Source organism: Heterocephalus glaber, unplaced genomic scaffold (genome assembly GCF_053883595.1).
Source record: "Heterocephalus glaber isolate CG9 unplaced genomic scaffold, H.glaber_assembly_v1.0 deba00001067, whole genome shotgun sequence".
Taxonomy (NCBI): Eukaryota; Metazoa; Chordata; class Mammalia; order Rodentia; family Bathyergidae; genus Heterocephalus; species Heterocephalus glaber.
The window spans coordinates 1,010,531-1,022,719 of record NW_028258187.1 but is presented as its reverse complement, the minus strand read 5'-3'; the positions used below and the strand labels follow the sequence as shown (position 1 = coordinate 1,022,719).

Below are 12,189 nucleotides of genomic sequence, written 5' to 3'. Positions count from 1 at the left end.
CCTGGTGCGTGTGCTTACCGTGCTGTGAGAGTACCATGGTGTGCACTGCTACTTATAAGAGCAACCCACTGCCACCCCTGCGTGTGTGACGCACAGCAGCCTGCCCGCCCTGTGCTTCCTGCCCCTCTTGTGGTGTCCAGGGCCACTCGGAGGGCCCAGCCGTGCACGGTGGGTGTGAGTGTGCCCCACGGTGCCAGCACAGCGCAGCCTTCTCAGAACTGAACCCCATCATTAGGGCCTGTGACCGCATGCCATCCCCGGCTGGCAAGGAGGACGTTGGGACGTGAGAAACACACACATGTCCATGCATCAGCAGCCGCGGCGCTTCAGAGCCACTCCAAGTACCCTGATGCGTGTGCCCCTCAGGCTCCCGAGGACTCAAAGAGGCCCTCAGTGGGCAGCACCCAGCAGGGACACGCACAGAGGTGGGGCCACCAGCCACATGGGCACTGTGGGGGGGTCCACTCACACCCGCCACCTGGGGAAGGGAAGGCGTGAGCAGCGGTCGGGGCCCAGGGCCGGAGTCTCGGGAAGGTGTCGGGTGGACTGGCCGTGACTCCCGAGGGCTGACTGCACCCCGACCGCCTGGCCAGAGGAGCCCTGCACAGACTCAGCTCTCAGACTGTCAGCCGCGGAGCCCCGGGAGAGGCGCAGAGGTCACTTTAGTGAGGCCACCACGCCCCCGGCAGGAGCTACTCTGCTCTCAGGGGAAGCTGCTGGCCCGCGGCAGCACCTGCTGGGAGGCCCCTGCCTGCGACCACTGTCTGTGAGGTGGCCCCTTGCAGGCGTCACCACCCACCTTCTCCCTGGCAGCACCGGAGCCTGTTCTGCACCTCCTTCCGCCCCAGCGCCCTTGGTTAATAGACCTTGCAAACCGCACGTTCCCCATGCACGGTAAGCCCTGCCAGAGTGGGATTCCAGGGAGGCCCCCAGTGAAGATGAGGAGCAGGTCCCGGCTCTGCCCACTACCCCTCCAGGGTCCCCAAATCCCAGCAGCCCCACCCAGTCCCGCTCCCAAGCTCCCACGGGCAAGGTCCGCGCTGGATGCCCACTGCTGATGGGCAAAGCAGAGGCTGAGCAGTCCGGTGACCACCCCAGTTTGGATGGCAGCGCTGGGCCAGTCTGAGGCCTCGTGAGGACGAGCTTGCTGCGCCCCAGCCCCAGGAGCACAGAAGCCAGCATGGCCCTGGTCAGCACGGGGAGCTGGGCTGAGACCTCTGTGCGGGCACTGCTCTGTAGGTCCCTCCTCCCTGGCCAGCCTGGCTGCTGTCCCACCTGCCCTCGGACCTGCCTCCTGAACAGCATCCCTCGCGGTGCAGTAGCACCAGTAGCTGCTGCTTCCAGGGCTGTTACGGTGATAAACACAAGATAGGATGGGTAGGGAGCCATTCCAGGCACCTGCCGCCTCGAAGCCCTCGGTAACCTTCCTCACGATTAGCTCCCACACCTGACACACAGTCAGCCCACACAGGTGAGTCGGCAAACAAGCACCAGGTGTCTGCACCTGCACGAAAACAAAGCCCAGCAGGTGGTGGCACCTGCTGCGAGCCCAGTACAATTTCCATCCCAGCTCAGGCGGCTTAGCAACCTAGCCAGAACCCATCTCAAGACAAAAAATAAAAAGGGACCAGGGACGTAGCTTGGTGTGGAGATCCTGAGTTAATCCTAGTACTGCAAAAAACAAAAGAGAGAAAAAGGAAATGATAATGAGCATCGGAAGCCAGTGGGGTCTTCCCTGTGGCTGGGGTTTGGCTGACGTGGGGCTGCCACCCTGCTCCAAGCACAGCCCCACCCGCCCAGGCCCTCCCTATGTCTTCACGGCACCAGGGTTGGGGCTCTCGGGTCTGGGGGCCGCTGGGCCCTGCTCGCTCGCCCCCCATACCCTGCACACTTTTGGTTTTATTCCCAGACAGCTCTGCAATCCCAGGCTCCCCTCAACACGGCTGCCACAGCCTCCTGTCCCCTGGGTGTGACTATAGGGGACCCTCTCTGTCCTCCAGGACTGACCATAGGGACCCTCTGACCCCTGGGACTGACCAGAGAGACCCTCTCTGTGCCCCGGGTCTGAGTGTAGAGGACTCTCTCCAGACAGCCACCATCCCAGACCTGTGATTAGGAGGTGGGAGAAGAAGCAAAATGACCAAGACACAAAAGTGTCCACGAGTCTGTGGTCAGATGTCCTCCTCCACTCCAGTGACGCTGGCGCCTGCCCCCTGCTGGCTGCCACACAGAGACAACGCACATCGGCTGCCAAAGGCTGCTACGGTGTGACTACCGATGTCCCTTCAGAATTAGTCCAGTTGGAACTCGGTCCCAGTGCAGCAGAACTGGGGACGCAGCCTGGGAGCCCTGCAGACCCACGCCTGCCGTACCTCTTGGCCTTTAGAGCCTGAGAGCCTGGGTCTCTGCTGCGTGCAGTTCCCAGTCTGCAGGGACAGGGTGACACGGGCGGACGGGACAGTGGCGCTGGTCTCGGGGCCTCCTGACGTGGGTGGAAGGGACCCCGGGATCCGCTTCTCCGCCCAACCTCAGAGAGCTGGGCCGGGCGAAGCTGCACCCAGAAAAGAGGAGATGCAGCTCCAGCACCCACCAGTTCCGGGAAGAGCGAGCCCCTGGGGACCGAGGGGTGCTGCCCGCGTCCGGGACGACTCAGCTCACACCGGAGGCACAGCACATAGCTGCGGTGGTCACGTAAGCTCGGTGGAAGGAAAGAAAACAGCTGCGCCATTTCCGCTATCATTTTTCAAGGGAATATGCTCCTCCAGCCTTTCCAGCAAACTGCTGAGGGATGGGGGCTCCCTCTTGTTTCAGCCCCTTCCACGGCCAGCCGTCCTCGGTCATGAGGTTTCTGGGGCTGCCGTCCTCTGCCCTGTCGGGACCTCGTGCCTCCCATTGCCTGAGGAATGATGTCCGCGCCACGTGCGTAGCACCAGGCCCTCTCTGCCCTCGGCCGGCGCCTTGCCCCACTGCTGCAGCCCCGCCCCTCCCGGCGAGCGCCCCAGGACGAGCTCCTCCCACCAGGGCGGGGCGGCACCTCTGCTCCCCGCCCTCTCCTGGCGGGAGGAGGGAACGCTAGATGCCGCAGAAGACGCCGCCACTGTTCTCGCCCCGGGTCCAACGCAGACGAGCCCGAGCTCCCCCCACCGCCTGCGGCTCCACCGCTGCCAGGGTCCCGCACAGTGACCGCACTGCGTGCCATGCTGCTTGTCGGCTTATGCTCCGGCAGGAGGCCGTTCAGAGCCTCCAGTCCACGAGCACAGAGGCCTCTGCCAAATTCTCGGGGGTGCGGTGGGGCTTGGTTCACCCGGGAGGAAAACTGCTGACGCCATCTCAAAGACCAGCACCGAGCCTTTCAGGTACTTCCCAGGGAATGGCACTGCAACTCACTGCGGCAACCATAATTTTGTACCCTCAAAATAACTCTTTCCAGCTGTACTCCGCATAACGAGCCCCGGAAACAATCCACCCCCGCACCACCACCACCACCGACGCCAGGCAAGGGGCTCCCTGCTCCCATGGAGACCCAGGAGGGACCCCTGGACCCGCAGTCTGACGCGAGGGCAATACCACAGGACATCTGCCCGAGGACAGGCCTAGGCCAGGGGGCCCCAGAGAGTTAACCAGCTCCAAAAAACAGGACGGAGCAGGAACGGTCAAAGGCCATCTTGGAATCAGAGAGGTGGAGAGAAAACGGGAAAAAAGAAAGCAAACTTTGCCACCGAGGGACTTAGTCAGATTTTTCAGTTTCTCAGAATTACACACGCAGCACTGCAGGCCAATCCACATCCGATTCCTGCTGTTGAGAAGAAATTACTCTCCATGGTAAGAAACTGCCCTGGGACTTCCTACCCAGCCCAACCCCAGCTTTAAGTCAGAACGTAATGCTATGTGGAGGGAATTTTTTATCGATTATGGGACAGCGGAAAGATGTCGGAGGCTCTCTGTGTGCTGGGGACGCGGGGCTAAGGCCCCCCAACGACAGCCACAGAGAGGATGGTGCCCCAATCCGTGTGGGACCCCAAGGCCTCCCAATGGACACAGGGTCCTCAGAGCACACCCAGCAGTAGACAGGCACTGAGGCCTCCAACCTCCCGCCCCCGTGGCCGGGCCAGGTGGGCTCAGCCAGGGCCTGGGACAGAGAGCCCAGCGTCCTCATGCTGGGCGTCCTGGGCACAGACGGAGAGCAGAGGGGGAGACAGCAAGACCGGGTGCCAGGGGGGTTCGGCCACATCCACAGGGGTCAGTGCTCCTCCCAGGACCAGGCAGGCGGCAGCAGCAGGAGCCTGGGCAGGGCAGCCACAGGCCCTGCCCAGCAGAACGGAGCGCCTGTGTCCAACCTGCTCCGCAGGCACAGCCCTGGCCCTGTGTGGTTTGGATGTTTGCATGGGGAGGCTTCATGTAAACATCTAGATTTCTGGCTTCTCTGGAACAACTGGGAAATCTCCTGAGAGTTCCTCTGTGTACTCCTTCCACAAGTACTGACCGAGCATCTACCCATGCCAAGGATGACACTGGGCCCTGAAGATGGGACCAGGAGGAAGTCCCAGACATAATGGGGCACACGTTGGTGAGAAAGACAGACTCAGTACAGCATGGTGGGGCAGGGTGAATGATAGAAAACTGCAGGGTGAGGGGCCGGAGCAGCGAGGGGTGGCTCAGCAGGAAGGCCAGCAGCCTGGCACACGGTCTGAGGAGGAGAAGCTGGACCCCTAGACCTGCTCGGGTGCAGCAGGGCAGAGTGGGGAGGCTTCTGCCTCCCCACAGGGCAGAGACGGGCCAGGGCCAGAGGGTCAGGCATGGAGCGGGTCTTGAGGCAGGCAGGAGGCAGTAGCAGTGGAGGACCCCAGGGAGCAGCATGGGCCTGGGACTCCAGGGTGCCTCACAAGGTGACCGTGGGAAGAGGGTTGGCCTGCAGGGGCACAGGCTCACTGCAGGGGCTCGGGGCTCCAGGAAAGCCCAGGGCTGCCCCGGCCACCTCCACCTCCTCCTGGTCACCAATGTCCCCAGAGCCAGCACCCACAGCCTGTCCTGAGGACGGTGCCACTTTCAGGAGGCCCCAGATGACTGCTGTCGGCTCAGCCACAGGAGGGAAGCCCAGGGCCTAGCCTGGACGGAGCCTTCGGCAGGGCTTGTGCCCAGTGATTCTCCACCAGCCGGGCAGCGCAGACAGGTCCTGCGGGAAGAACTCTCCTCGGTGGGCCGGGGGCTGAGCCAGGCAGGCCCTAGTTGGGCCGTTTCATCAGAGGACACTGGTTTCATGGCTGGTGTGGAGGCAAACCGCACAGGGCCTGAGCTCCCCAGCAAAGCCCTGTGCTGTGGCAGAAGTACCTGGAGGAGCGGGACATTGCACTTGGCCTCCCCAGCTTTCTTTTCTGTCTCCACGCGAACACAGAGCCGATGGGCCCAGAGGCCCGGTGTGGGACACAGGCTGGCTCAGCAGGGACAGCACAGGGAGTGTTCCACATGCCAGCAGCCTCCCAGGGGTCAGGGATGCTCTGCCGAGACAGCCCTGGCCCTGTGTCTGTCACACAATGCGAGGGACCCGAGCGGTGCCAAAGAACCAAGGCCTCTGCAGACCCAGACCGAAAGGTCTCCAGGGCTTTCTGGGATGAACAAGAGCACACGGCAGCAGAGAGCCAGGCATGTGCACAGTGTGCTGCCCTCAGCGAAGCGGGCAGTTAGAATGTGCGCCGCACTTGGCTGGGGTTGGCAGAGAAGCAGGGAAGGCTCCGGAGGGCTCGCCGGCCGGCGTGGTGGGGCGGGCAGAGGGGCAGTACTGTTTCACTGCACACTGTCTGTTCTTTTCACATCTGAGCCATGCATATTCGAAATGATAAAATAGAACCCTATGACATAGGCATCTTCTTCATTACTCAGATCAACTGTTAAAAATCACACAAGTGTTTTAAAAGCCAATCTTAGAGTGGCCGCCTGCCCCGTGCTGGGCTCTGAAAGCCAGCAGCAGTCCACAGACGCCACCCCGCAGCCCGCTCCTCAGACTGCCTCAGCCCGGACTCCACCCTGGGAGCCTCACACACCTGCTGGGCCACCTGCTCAGACCTCCGCCCGCACAGGCCCACCTCCTGCCTCCTTTCGGGCTCCATGACAACAAACCAGCCCTCCTTGGGAACCTGCAAATCTCCTGCCAGTCCATCAGGAAGGTGCAAGACAACACCTGTCCCAAGTCACAGCAGCCTTGCAGGAGCCGTGACCAGCGTCCGGGCCGGGCTAAGCCAGGGCAACACCTGGCTGCACCAGACGGGCCCTGCACATGCTCAGCCCAGAGAGCAGCCAGGCCCTCCCACGAGTCCGCGCGCAGCCTGTGGCCGAGGGTGCAGCACCCGAATCACTCACGGGGCTTAAGGGCCACGCTTGAGCTCTGGCGGAGGTGGATTTGTGTGCTCATTAAAGGAGAAGGTATTGGAAGCATTCAGAAGAAGATGCCCTGCAATTTTCAAAATCATAATGATTTCCAGTGGCTGAGGGGAAAGGATTTCCCGGCTGGAACAAGAAGGAAGGAGGAGGGGGAAGCCTTCTAGAGAACAAAAGGTTACGGCTGATGTGGGTGCTAGGGTCTGTTTTGCTCATTTTCACCAAGCAGGGTGTTTCTGCTTTGCCTCATCTCCAGCTCTGTCTCTGGTAGCTGGCACGGGACAGCAGTTTCACTTCAGGGCTGGGCTGTCCATAAATACAAGGGCTGTCCCAGCCCTGAGCCTGGGGTCAGGAGCTTCAGGAGCAGGAGTGAATCTGCCGTCAACGAAAGCCTGGCTCTCCGACCACTGAGGCTGGAACCCACAGAACAGAGATGCAGGTGCTCCTCGCTGTGCCCCACAGGGGTCTGAGAGGCCGGGGAGGGTTTGCCTGAGCATTGCTCCGGTGCTGGAGACAGCGACCAGAGCCTGGCGCAGGGCCACGAACTCCACCACAGAGCAGCCCCAGACCTAACTGGAGGCTGAGTCCCCACTCCCAGCCAGAAGAGGAGGGGCCAAAGAGAGGAGACTTTGCCACTGCTAACTGTGAAGGGTCTGCCTGGCCATCCAAGACATACAGACGCGGCCATGCCGGGAGCCACATCTGCTGTGTGGCCGGCATGGTGCGTTGTCACTGAGCGGAACCCTGGCTGCCCCCGGCAGAAGGGGTGAAGGGGCAGGTGTCCCCTCCATCCCGGCCTTCAGTCTCACAGATGAGCGGCCAGGTCCAGCCTCTTCCTAGGCCACTGCTCACCACACCCGCGCCCGCGCCCATGGCAAACAGGACCCCTGTGACTCACCAAGGTCGCCCTGGCAGACATCTGTGCGTGTGGCTCCACCAACAATGAACTGCGGACTGGGACACAGCTCCTGGAATGGGACAAGCAGAGTCACGAGGCACTGGGATGGGGTGGCCAGAGAGGAGAGAGGTCCGGAAGAGGCCGAGGGGGCCATGTCCTGTGCAGACTGTGCCCCGAGGAGAAGGGCACCCACCTGGAGCGGCCCTGCCGAGGCCCTGCTCTGTCACCCTGTGTACTGTGTGGGTGCGGAGTGGGGTGGGGAAGTAGGAGAAAGGAAGGCTTTGATAACAAGGTGAGAAAATGTGACCACCTGTCCGTCCACACAACACCTCTGTGTGCACAGGGGAGGGCCGGGGAGGGGCAGTGTCATGCCCTGAGGCGGGAAGTCCCAGCGGGTGGCCGATACCATCACTGCACTTCCTGAATCACCCAAGCAGCCCACACCCTGTGGCTCTGCCAGGCACAGCGGGGCACCCAGGGACTTTCTTTCTCCTTCCCTTTTCCCAGCAAGGAGCCACTGAGTCCTCATTCTGTCTGCTGCGTGCAGGGAAAGGCCATGGCGGAATCAAGAAAAAAATAAAACGCTTGGTCTCCAATGCTTTCAGGCCGATGGGAAATCCAGATAGGCATTATGAAGACATCAGGGAAGAAAAGGCCAGTGCACAGGGGAAACTGAGGCACAGTGAGAGAGGTCACGGCTAAGGCTGCTGCATGGGAGACGAGACCTGTCTGCTGGGAGGAGGATGGCTCCTCCATCAAAGACCTGGGGAGCAGGAGAGACACAGGGACAGAGGGGCTCAGAACACATCAATGGGGGCCAGGGCTGCTGGGCCAGGCCACAGGCAGCTGCAGGAGTGAGAATTGCTTCCATCTGGCCCGCAGACGTGAGATGACAGACGAGGACAAGGGCACAGGCTGGGGCTGAAGCCTGACCTGGGGCTCGGGTACCAGCATCTGGAGTGGAGCTGGAAACCCCCCACCCCCCTCGCTTCCTTTGCAAGTATTAACAATAATCATTAGCTCGTATTTTGTTGAGAAAGTAGCACATGCACATAGAAAAAAATCCAACAGCAAAGAATGGCAGGAAACTAAAATTCCCTCTACTTCAAATTCTTCATTGCTAACTTTTCTTCTGTGTGGATTTAGCTCAGTGGTGCCGCCGCAGGCCTGGCAAGCCCAAGGTCTGGGGTTCGATCCCTGCTACCAAAAAATAAATAAATAAAAGATGGCAACATTTCTTCTGTCTTCTGACATCAAAGCGCATTGAGTGCGTGTGCGTGTGTGTATGTGAGCTTTCCACTACTATAATCAAATACCTGGGGCCTGAACATAACACGGTGAAGAGCCTCTATCCACAAGTGTGGTGCATCGTACCGTGCACTATGGTACAGACAGGAGGAGGCCCGGAGACTCCGGCATCGAGGGCTGGATCCTGGGCCCAGCAGTGTGCACAGGTGGGGCTGGGGTTGACTGCACTGTGAGGCCCTAACCTCCTCCATAGCTGAGTGTCTGGTAGGAGGAGGGGGTCTGTGGGGGATGCAGGTGCCTTTGGAGCCTGCATCCTGTCTCTGGCCCCTTCCTCCATCTCTTTCCGGCCCTTTTCCTCCCGGCTTCCTGGCTGCCATGAGGTGAGCACCCTTCCTCCACCAGGCCTTTCCGCCATGATGTTCTGTCTTGGAGCCAGCAGACCAGGGACTGAAACCTCTGACACGTGAGCAAGATGGATATGCCCTCCTAAGCTGCGTATGTCAGGTTTTTGCCAGAGCAACGAAAGCTGACCAGCACATCCCAGTGCACTCTCCACCCTAAAACAAAGGTAGCCCTTCCTACAGCACTTGGTGCAGCTGGCGAACCTGGGGGACACTGTGCTCAGTGAATTAACCTGGGCACAAGAAGGACACACTGCATGATTCCACTGGCACAAGCAGTGACATTTTACCCCTGGGGCTCAGATTCATAGACACAAAGGAGAGGGAAAGCTGTGGCCAGAACAGGGCCAGAGGAGGGGTGGAGGGAGGTCAGCATTTAATGGGGAAGGGTTTCAGCCCTGTCGGAGGAAGAGCCAGAGATGGAGGAGCGAGGGCCACACCGCAATGTGGGCACATACGCTCAATGCCACTGAGCGGTACCCCGAACACAGCCACGATGGTAAAGGTTGTGTTGTCCTGGACCCGCACTCACACACACACACACACACACATGCACACTCACGGCTGTGACTCCTGGTACACTGCAGGACAACCGGTCTGCTTGCAGGCCCTGAGAAGCCTTTCCGGAGGAGACAAAGGAAGCCTTTAGGGTCAGGGTGACCCCCTCAGGGCCCGAGGCCCCTGGGTCAAAACAGTCAGCAACTGGCCCTGCTTCAGTCTTATGGAACGCATGGTGCACAGGCAGTGGGAGCTGGGGCACTGGCGCCTGCCAGGGAGAGGCTGAGTCGGACTCGCTTCGCTAGTCTCAGGCCGCCCCTGGGTTCCTGTCTGCCTGGTGCAGCGCCGCTGTGGATGCAAGGTCAGCTCATCCACTCTGGAGCCACGGAGCCCACAAGGAGGGCAAGACAGGGAAGGGTGGCTGTGGGGGCTTTGGGCGTCACGAGTGGCTGCGAAGGACAAGGGTGGGCACTGGCCTGGTCTGCCCCGCCTGGCTCCCAGGCCCGCTGGCACCCGTCCCTCCCTGCCTGTCCCCTGGCCCGTGGCCCCTGCCCCCCGCTGAGTCCTCCTCCTCCTTCCCTGGCCGTCAGGCCTCCATCCACACTCTGTCTCCGTGACCTCCGTCAGCACCAAGGCCACAGCTGTCCTCAGTTTCCCCCAGCCACCTTGCCTGGCACAGAGCAGAGCCACGACAGACATCCACGGGGCAGAGCCACAATGGGAGGCTGCAGTTCCCGGCCCTGGTGGGGCCAGCACTGCAGGGTGACCCCAAGGGGCCCAGCAGGCGGGGGTGGAGGGAGGGAGCCGCTGGAGTTGCTCAGAGGTGAGCAAGGGTGCAAACCCCCGGACGAAGACCGAAGGGGCAGCTGGAGGCAGAAGGTGACTTGGGCCATGGCCATGGAACCATTCTCGCCTCATGGTCCCTCTCCAAGCACTGCTAAGCCTGGGGTCTCGCCTGATTCTCCTCTTGCGATGTACAGCAGGGGGTTCCCAAACCCCGGGCCACAAAGGGCACCGCCTGAGCTCGGCCCCCGGCAGATCTGAGGCCTCACTAGGGGTTCTCACAGGGGCTCGGCCTCTGCGTGAGCTGCATGGGTCTCCACCCCGCTCCCCAGGAGGCTCCCGTGCGTGCCTGCCATCTGAAGAGGAGCTGGCGCCGGGCTGGAATCTCTGCATCACAAGCAGCTTCTCCCAGAAAAGAAACTACAGAAAGAGCCCCTCCCGCCCTCATCCGAGGAAAGATTATCTCCTGTGAAACTGGTCCCTGGCGCTGAAAAGGCCGGGCCACGGGGCTGGGAGACCAGGGCTCTGGAGCCACGGAGTGCCAGACACGGCAGAGGCCTGCAAGAGGTCTTGACTCCGAGCCACCGCGTGGACGGGCTCGGCCCCCAGGGCGCAGCCACCTGACCCAGGCCACCGCGGGCCCAGCCTTGTGGGGAGCACCCTCGCCTCTGCCCTTGAGAACGCAGCCCAGCAGCGCGCCTGTGGCTATGGTGCCCTTCTGAGTCACCAGGGCTGCCAGTGTCGAAAGCCCCCCGGCATGGCCCTCCCTCGGGCCCCTTCTCCTCACCGTGGGCCGCCTCCACACGACGCCTTGAGTCTGGGGGGAGCCAGGGCCCAGATCCTTGTAGCCCAGCGCCGATGGACATGCTGGGAACTCCGGATCCTTAAACAGCACCCCGGAGTCCAAGCACTGCCGCCTCAGAGCCTCAAAGTCCTGGCCCATGTACTTCACCACGTTCTGGTGGGAGCCGAGCCCCTCAGCAGCTGCCCGCTGCCTGCGCACGCCCGCTGCCTGGGCCGCCATGCCAGCTGAGGGAGGAAGTGGGTCTGGGATCCGCACCCCTGGGAAGGAGCTATAAGGCGGCGGCGGGAGGCGGAGCAGCCCCGGGTCACACACACGCCCAGGGTGCCCCACCTGCCCTCGCCCTGCAGACTGGAGGCTGGACACCTGCGGGGCCATCCCAGCTGCCAGCCTCGGAAACCCCGGGGCCTCCAGGGTCCCCAGCTCTGAAGGCCAGCACCCCGGCACTGGCCTGTAGCTGAGATGAGAAGCCTTTGCTCTTCTTTTTGGTGCTGGAGATTGAACCCAAAGCCTTCAAACTGAGCTACATCCCTGCCTGCCTTTTTCCCCACAATTTGTATTTCAAGGTAGGATCATGCTAAGTCACTGGGCTGGAATTTGGGGTCCTCTTGCTTCAGACTCCCAGAGTGCTGGGATTGTAGGTGGGGCCCCAACACACCTTGAGAGAAGGCTATTGTTGAGGCAAAAATTCACCAAGGGAAAAAAAAAATTCTCCAAGGAATGGCTTTGAGGACTGGTCCCAAGCAGGACGGCCGTGGCTCCAGAGGTCTCCTCTCCTTTCAGGAAAGTCTGGCTCCACATTTCCTAGGAGGGCAGGAATATGTGGGTGACTCCAGCATCATTGGGCGGAGCTGCCCTGCTGGGATGGAGGTTGGGCCACCAGTAATTAACTGTCCCCTCAGGCAAGTGATTTAACCCCTTCCCTCCTCTGTAAAGTGCAGATAATGAGAGGGCCTGGCTGGTGGGGTCTGGGCAGCAATGAGGTCGTACACAGGGCGGACACGGGCAGCCTTCAGTGAGGTCAGCTGTCATTACTGTGTGGAGCCAGCCAGAGCGGCAAGCCAGGGGCCACCTTCCACTCAGGGGAGTCATGCCCACCGGGGATGTGGACCGAATCCATGGCTTCTGAGCGTGGGTGTTTGGCAGGGTGGGACGTGAGCCCTGGAACCTGTGAGTGTTGCCTCTTA

The 12,189-nt window shown here is 61.4% G+C and overlaps 1 protein-coding gene across 1 annotated transcript in view; it reads right to left on the bottom strand.

Moving 5' to 3' along the window:
• The window catches only part of Capn8 (calpain 8), a 31,604-nt gene extending 20,302 nt beyond the window's left edge, over positions 1 to 11,302 (bottom strand). The window contains exons 1-2 of the mRNA XM_021246449.2: positions 10,988 to 11,302; positions 7,271 to 7,340 (exon numbers count right to left, since the gene is read on the bottom strand). Coding sequence (XP_021102108.2) covers positions 7,271 to 7,340; positions 10,988 to 11,224 — 307 coding nt within the window. The 5' untranslated portion in view covers positions 11,225 to 11,302. The remainder of the gene's footprint in view (positions 1 to 7,270; positions 7,341 to 10,987) is intronic.
• Between the last annotated feature and the right edge of the window lie 887 nt (positions 11,303 to 12,189).